We start from the raw sequence: 8,360 nt of genomic DNA on the forward strand, positions 1-8,360 counted from the left end.
TGGGATGGGATGGGATGGGATGGGATGGGATGGGATGGGATGGGATGAGGAAGGCTTCCCAATTCCCACACACTGACACAGGCCATCACTCCCAGCCCACATGTCAGGGCACCAGACCCCGAGATAAAGGGAACAATACAAGGGTCACAGCACTTCACAGCCTCGCTGTTCCCTCCCGGGTGCCTTGAGCCAGCTCTGACTCCGAGTTCAGAATGCCGTGTGTGTTCCCTGGAAGGTGTGTGCAGCAGGAACCTCCTTCCAACCTGTGGCCTATGGAGGACCCCTGGTGCTTAAACTGCCACCTGGATGTGACGCGTGGCTCCAACCCACCTGACAGAGGCTGCGAGTGTGTGTGGCCACCTAAGGAGGGGATCACACTGCCTGGCACAGGGACACAGCGTCAGGCTGACACACCCCAGCCCTTCCCGGGCACACAGCAGCCCCACGAGCCTGGCAGTGCAGCTGGGCTCCAAGGAGCTGGGTGCTCACGTTTAGGAACCTTCATCTGCCCCATCAGCTACGGGGAAGGGACACAGAGGAGCTGCCAGGCCTGGGAGCTCCACGGTCCCAGGGTGCAGGGGCCGGTGGTGGGGCAGCAGCCAGGGACCAGCCCCATCCTGCCTCCCACCTGGGCAGGGCTGCAGCCTCTGTGCTGCCCTCACCTTGATTTAGGGACATTGTTCTATGGAAGTGAGGAAAGCGGCTGGAGAGCGGCCAGAGGCAGCAGGGTGAGCCCTCCCTGGTTCTCCCCTCGCTGCCGAGGAAAGGAGGGCACTGCCCTTGTTCTCTTTGCAGCCTAATCTCTCACCCTGCACATGCAGCCAATGGCATCCTGCCGAGGTGGGAGCCCAGCCCCCAGCAGTGTCGAGGTTTCACCCAGGACAGACCAAGCACTTTGCATCCCACTGCTCCTGCCCGAGCTCTGCGGCGTGTCACGCTCCCGGGAGGCTCAGGACAGCAGGGCCCCTGCTCAGCCCCTCATCAGGGCTCAGTCAGGTACAAACAGACCTTCCCTTGCCAGGGAGACTCTGTTTGACATCCTGTGTGGAGAAAGCTAAACATTTTCTAAGGAGGTGACTTCCCTCCCCAGCCTGTGGGATGTGCTGGTCAGCCCCTGGTGCAACTGTGTCCCCACTGCCACCCAGCGACCCCCTCCCTGCCTGTCCCCTGCCCTCCCTGCCCTGTGCCCACACAGCTCTGAGGTGAGGAACAGCCACATTCCCTTCCCACCACCTCTCCAGCACCTGCCATGCTGCCCAGCCACAGCACCCAAGCCTTGGCAATGGGAGGGGATCCGAGATCAAGGCAAAGCTATGGGAATGCTGCAGGCAAAATCCACATCCTCTGCAGAGAGGTCTGACCCTGCCACCCCTCTCGTGCCTCTGGGCAGCCAGTGAGGAGGAGGGCATGGGACGAAGGGCTGGGGTCTTCTAGCACTTGCTATCCACAATAACACCCCCCCAGGCTTTTCCTCCCCATACCACGAAAGCCTCCATCAAGTGCCCCACCCTGTGTCAAGAGCTCCCACCCTGTGTCGCAGCCGCAGGCTGCCTGGCCACAGGAACGTGCAGAGGGAAGTGTGGTACAGCTCAGTGGGGCTGGAGCTTCCCTTGATACCTCAAAGCAAAGAAGGAAAGAAAAGGGAAAAGAAAATGGAAAGGGAAAAGAAAACGGAAAGGGAATGGGAAAGGGAACACAAGGTCACTGGCACAGGATGAGCAAGGGATGTTTCCCGGTGCAGCAGGCAGGCTGGGATGGGCAAACATCTCATCCACTGCCACTCCACTGCAGGGTCAGTAAAGCAGCAGAGGTTGGGGTGCTGGGAAGGTTTGGGTGCTGTTGAGGAAGGGGAAGCCCTTGAGACTGCAGGATTGAAATACAGCACGGGAGAGCCAGCGCTTCACCCCAGGGCCCATCTAGGAACTCGAGTTTTGATCAGCCTAAATCAGGTGGAAAACCCAGGACCGGCTGCCTGGAGCATCCAGGGGGGTTCAAAAAGCCACACTCCACTTCCAAAATAAAAGGATCAGAGAGAAGCAGAGAGGCAGAACAAGCCAGCCTGGCTCTGGCTCTCAGTCAGCTCGGCCCAGGGGGAAGAGATGTGCACAGGCTGCAGGAGACACTGGGTTTTCCATAGAACACGGTACAACTGGAGTAGGATTGAGGAAGGGCAGAGTGGCCAGTGAGAGGGGCCAGGCTCTGGGAGCAGCTGTGCCCCCACTGCACAGCCCTGTGCCATGGCAGGTCTCTGGGGCTGGCAGGGAGCAGCTCCTCCTCACTCCTTGGCATCCCCAGACCGGGTATTTCTGTTGAGCCCAGGTCAGTCTATCCAAGTTCTCATCCCCGAATACACTTTTCTGTCCTTTCTCCTACCTCACAAAGTTGTGCAGAGTTTTAGTTTCAGCTTTCCCGTGTGGCTCTCCCTGAAGGGGCAGAGGGACCGGCGAGGAGCTCCGCTGGGGGACAGCACAGACCTGCACAGACCCAGCTGGGTCAGAGCAGGGAGGGGGATATGCTTTATTCTACCTGCAACCTCCAGGATTACAGGAGCAGCCAGCCCAGCTATAAGAAATGGCAAATCCCTGACACCACATCTTTTAGGAAAAGGCTTTGCCCATTAATCAGAGGCTTTCTGTGGGAACTGTGCTCTAGTCAGAGGCGAAAGAACAGCAGTGCAGTCCCGGGGTGTGTGGAGCGGGAGGAGGAGGAGAAGAGGGCAAAGGAGTAGAAAGCAAAGAAGTCAGTGAGGAGAAAACAATACAGCAAAGGGAGGGAAGTTGGGCTGCGCAGCCTTCTCCTGAGCTCCCACACAGTCCCCAGAGTGCCCCAGCACCCAGTGTGGCCAGTGAATCTCCAGAGACCCCAGGGTGGCTCCATGAGAGCTGAGAGCAGCACCTGGGGACAGCCACCACCCAGGGACAGCCACCACCCTGGGACAGCCACCACCATCCACGCAGCCTGACCCCTGAGCGCAGTGGCCCTGAATTTGCCAGGGTTAAGGTAACCCCTGACCCAGGAGAGCTCCAGCACAGCTACTGCTGCCTGTCAGGGGGGTTACCCATGTTCAGGACTTTCTCCCATCTCCCTCCCAGTCCCAAAACCCAGTTTGGAGCAGAGTTTCCACCGTGGGTGTCCCCAGGGCCCCGAGCAGAGCCATCCAGGCACGGCAGGGCGAGGGAGGGGAGAGGCCTTACCTTCCTGCGGAGCGTTGGTGTCCCACACAGACCACATCTGCACGAAGAAGAAGGGAGTCCAGCACACTATGAATGCCAGCACGATGATAAAGGTCATTTTGACTGTCCGGATCTTGGCTTTGGAGATGAGCCTGGTGCTGCTGACCCTGGCAAACACCATCCCACTGCAGGAGCCTGAGCCCAGACCCACTCTGGGCCCATGAGCCGTCTTAAGCTTCACATTCTGCCAGATTTTGAAGCTGATTAAGCCATAGCAGACGCTCAGCATCAACACAGGGATGATGTAGACCATGAGGGTGATCCAAGTGACATAGGCTTTTGGTCCCCAGGGCTGGATGAAATCTGCCCAACAGTCATAAACCCCATTCCCCACATCCCTGAGAGAAAATATGTGGATCTGAGGGATGCTGACCAGCAGGCACAGCAGCCAGGTGAGGAGGACAGAGACCCGGTCAGCTCTCCTGTGCAGGGACCTCAGCGGCTGACAGATGGCCAAGCACCGGTCCAGGGACATCAGCAGGAGCATGTAGGTGGAAGCAAACATCCCCACTACCTGCAAGTACTTGATCAAGCGGCAGAGGAAATCTGGCCCGTAGAACCTGAAGGTGATGTCCCAGATGAGCTGGGGCAGCACCTGGAAGATGGCCACGACCAGGTCAGCGATGCTCAGGTGCTTCATGAAGAAGTACATGCGGGAGTGCTTGTGGCGGGTGGTGTGGATGGCCAGCAGCACGCACAGGTTGCCGGTCAGGGCGAGGAACAGGATGAGGCACAGGACCGTCACCTCCACCTTGGCCATGTCCTCGTTCCTCTTCAGGGGGTCGGCGGTGCTGTTCCTGCCGGCGCTCAGGTTCTCCAGCCGGAGGCTGCCGTTCCCCAGGGAGCTGTTGATGGTCCAGGCGCTGCTCCCCGCCAGGTACAGCTTCTCCATGGCCAGCGCCGGCCCGCATCGAGCCTGGGGCGGGAAGGGGGCAGAGAGGGGGCAGAGGGTGGGCAGAGCCTCTACCGACCGCGTCCCTCTGCGGCAGCCGGGTGTCCCCGCCGCTCTCTCGCCGTGTCCCCGTCACGGTTCTCCGTGTCCCCTCGGCTCTCAATATCCCACCTGCTCTCCGTGTTCCCCCGCTCCGTGTCCCCTGCGTGTCCCCTCCCGGCCGTGTCGCTCTCTCTGCCCTGCGGTCCCGGTCCTCGTCCCTGTCCCCGTCCTCGGGGTGGCGGCTCCCCGCGGCTCCTCCCTGTCCCCTCCCCGGGCACTCGGCGTCTCCGCCGGCCCCTGCCCCGACACAAGCCCCGGTGCAGGGGCCGGACGAGCGGCGGGGGCGGTGGGGAGAGGCGGGTCCCTGCGCGGCCCCTCGGGGTCCGCCCGCAGCCGCTGGCCCCGCACCCGGACCCGCCTCAGCATCTTCCCCCCCGCCCTCTCCGGAGCGCGGCCGCGGCGGGGCGGGGGCCGGTCCCACTCGACCGGCGGCCCCCGGGCAGTCGCGTCACCCCCGGGCAGCCCCGTTACCCTACACAGCCCCTCTCCCGCACAGCCCCGGTCCCCGCACAGCCCATCTCCCGCCCGCCTCCGGCCGTGCCCGGAGCGGGGAGCGGAGGAGCGGCCGCGGTGCCGGGGGGGTCCGGGGCAGAGCAGAGCCCCGGGGGCCGCCAGCGCCCGACAGCACAGAGACCTCCAGGCACCCGGTAGGCAGCCGGGCGGGGGAGCGCTCACCAGGCTCACCTCCCCACCCCGGGCTCACCTCCCCCGTCCCGGGCTCACCCCCAGCACAGCCCTGCCCCGCCGGAGCTGCCGTCGCAGGACCCGCAGGGAATGTCCCCCCGTATCTCCCAGCCCAGCCTCGTCCAAGGAGCAGGCGCGTGTGTCGGTAACTTGACAGTTAAAACATCCACAACAACTTCACCTTTCTTTCAGAAGGATTATTTCAGAGTATTATTTCTGTAAAAGAAGGAGAGGTGGCTGTGTGTGACACCATTTGCCACCAGCTCATCAGCACAGTTCACTGGTTTTCCCTGTTTTCAGGCTCCCTACAAGGGACATGGGACCTAAGAGTGCAGGTGGGATGTTCAGAGGAGCATCAAACCCACCCAGCTTCCCCTCAGCCCAGTGGCAGCTGCCACTGAGTCACTCCCAGACCCTCAAACCAAAAAGGTGTCCCAACCAGCAGGGACCTGCCTGGTCTGGCCCTGCAGGCCCCCAGCATCACCCCCATGCCCCCCACTCTAAAGCCACATCTCAAATCCTGCTCAGCCCAGCCTTAGGCCCTGAACAAATATTCCTGCAGTTATTTTTAAAGATTTTTGGGAACCTTTAGCTGCATGCAGGATGTAGAAATGTTAAATACTTTGGCAAGTTCTTCCCTCCAGGGTTCACGTTCTTCCTCCTTCAGGCAATAAAACTGCTGTGGGAATCGCTGTGGATCACAGCTCATCATGTGCAATGCTTTTTTTATTGTTCTGCCTTTTTTGGGAGAGCTCTGGAGGAGGAGGTGACTGGGGTAAAACCGTGGCTCCAGTGGAGGCAAGGAGAGGTTTGCCCTTGGCTTCTGCGTGGCATATTGAGCATCTTGCAGGCACTGAGGGATGGAAATGTGCTTGAGGACCCAGGTGGGGTGGCAGCATGGTGAGATGCTGCCTCAAGTGAGGCAGAGCAGCCATGGCTCTTCTTTGGCCTTGGAGGAGGTGTCACTCACAGCTGCACAGAGCCCATCTCCTTCAGACCAGACCTGAACTGCCAGCAAGGAGGCCCCTGCCCCTTGTGCAACTCCTACACGTGGCAGCAGAGCACCTCCAGGGGTGGTATCAGATGTGAAATACATTTGATTTCAGCAGCGAGTCACAGGTGCTCAGCTGGGGAAGAGCTTTCCAAGGATTCATCCTGTTTCTCCTGTGCCAATGCCACACACTCCCAGGGCCATGTTCTCTGGCATGCTCTGTGCTGACCCGGAGTGCATGAGTGCTCGCAGTCGAGGTGAAGGATCACACGCCTGGGGACTGAAATTTGGGGTTAAAAGGCCAAGCCATGGAAGGGTTTCATTCATTTTACTGTAAGTGCTTGGCTCCAGCCTGGGCTCCCTGCTCAGGGGCAGGGACTGAGCCGGGTGGGAGCAGTGCCGTGGGAGCCTGGGCCTGGATGTTCCAGGCACAGCCAAGCCCCACAGTGCCAGGACAGCAGGACAGGGACCCTGCAGGGCTGAACCTCACCCCTGTCCCCACCAGCTTCAGTCAGGTCCACATGGTGCTCTGGACACAGTGCCCCTGCCCAGGGCAGGCTGCAAGGATCAAGGGGTGCCAGAAATCCCCCTTCCATGGCACTCCCAGCCAAGGTCCTGACTTATTTCATCCCAGATCCCAAACTGCTAAGAAAAAAAGGGAACTCTCCCTGCAACTGCAAGGACTGTTACCTGCCCCAGAAACTCAGGTCACAGCCCCGACACACTTTAATTTGGGCAATTAATGCTGGCCCGGGCCCAGGTTGGCTGCACCTCCTGGAGCCATCCAGCCAGTCCAGCCCATGAGGACAATAACACTGTCACTGGGTGACATTAAAATGCTTTACTGCTCATTGTGTGCAGGTGCTGCCTGCTGCATGTCAACTGTGGGATGGGTTTGGTTCTGCTACTGGAAACCAGCACTGGAGCCAGCACTGCTGGGGGTTCCCTCATAGCAGAAGAGGAGACAGATGAGGTTTATTCATTCTCTCCACATGTCACTTTTGTCACATAAATTACCCAGTATTAAACCCACAAGGGGCTCAGAAAGTGGCACTTGCTGAACACAAGGTCGTTGCTGCACTGGCACAGCCCCAGGCACAGCAATGGTAGGGAGGCAGCCCCACTGCTGGAGCTTGGTCCCATGGACCCTCTCCATGGGCTTTGGGTGGCCGTGGCTGGGTCTGGTCAGGGTCAGATAAAAGGATCCAGCCATAGGGTTTTAATGCCCTTCCCTTCCTCTGTAGTGGGAAGAGAGTGGAGGGAATTGCCACGGCAAAATGTGCCACCTACACCAAATGGGATGTGGGAGCTCAGGACAACAGCCAGCTCCTGGTGCCCTTCCCTGGGTGATCCTGTCAGGTCTGGGCACTGGCCCCCAGCAGCCAGAGATGCTCATGGTCCCCTGTAACCCCTCGGTCCTTATTCAGGCAAAGCTGCAGTTGCCCCACAACTAAAACCCAAACACGTGATTTTAAAGCAAAGAATCCTGTGAGAATCAGAGGGTTTTCTGAGTCATCCCCTGCTCCTTCCAGCTTTAAACATTCAGAGATGCCATAGAGCTGGAAACATTCTTATTTTAAAAACACATGCTTTGGGATAATCAAAAGCACAAACACTACATAAAGCTAAATTTAATTGCATGTTGGTTCACTGCTGAATCTGAAATAGCTGTTTTTCCAATAGCTATCTGGAATCCCAACTTTACGGTCCCCATGACACAAGAGGTCTGGCAAAACGTCAAGGCCAGGCCATGGCTTTGCAGATGGAGCTGCAGCTGCCCATGAACTCCTGTGTATGGCTGTGGCCCACAGCAGGCACTGCAGGCTGCAGAGCCGGGATATTTTATCTGGCTGCTCTTGCATGGGAATTTCTCTTTATCCTAGAAATTTTCCTAGTCCTCACGTGCTACACTCAGCCTGCAAGAAGGCCAATTTTGGTAAATTCACTAGAACCACAGAGATGAGCAGTCTCACACACACACCTTCCTGGAGGAGGTGTCTCTATGTGGAACACAGAGCTGTGAGGGCTCTGGGCCTTATATGAGGCCTGGGAATACATGAAGGCCAGAGTAAATTACAAGTTTTCTGTGTCTTCCTCAAATGTGCACATGATTAAATCCCCAAGTCAGATATCAGCTTTCTCCATGGCTCACCAGCTGGTTGTGCTGATTTCCAGAGGAATACAGAGTCAATATTGTAAAATGTTCTGTACTGAAGGCAACAAGGCTTTGGAGACAAACTTGGAAAGACCAGCAATGCACAGAATTATGTGGACCCAAAACTTACTCAAAATTCATTGTGTTACTGAGTTCACTTATCAGGGGTAACATACCTCCATCTGAACATGCTGTGTGGACTGGGTTAACACAGTTACACTCCTGGATAATGTCGTGTCACCCATCACATCACCCACCTGAACTGTGCTCTGCCCGTGGTAATTCTTTCTGTTAGTTAAAAAA

At 58.1% G+C, this 8,360-nt stretch overlaps 1 protein-coding gene across 1 annotated transcript in view; it reads right to left on the reverse strand.

The window, feature by feature from the left end:
* The window catches only part of OXTR (oxytocin receptor), a 6,573-nt gene extending 2,245 nt beyond the window's left edge, over nucleotides 1-4,328 (reverse strand). Inside the window, exon 1 of the mRNA XM_027640755.1 lies at nucleotides 3,195-4,328. Coding sequence (XP_027496556.1) covers nucleotides 3,195-4,125 — 931 coding nt within the window. The 5' untranslated portion in view covers nucleotides 4,126-4,328. The remainder of the gene's footprint in view (nucleotides 1-3,194) is intronic.
* Between the last annotated feature and the right edge of the window lie 4,032 nt (nucleotides 4,329-8,360).

The sequence above is a fragment of the Corapipo altera genome, unplaced genomic scaffold (assembly GCF_003945725.1).
Source record: "Corapipo altera isolate COAL_440 unplaced genomic scaffold, ASM394572v1 55, whole genome shotgun sequence".
NCBI classification, from domain to species: Eukaryota; Metazoa; Chordata; class Aves; order Passeriformes; family Pipridae; genus Corapipo; species Corapipo altera.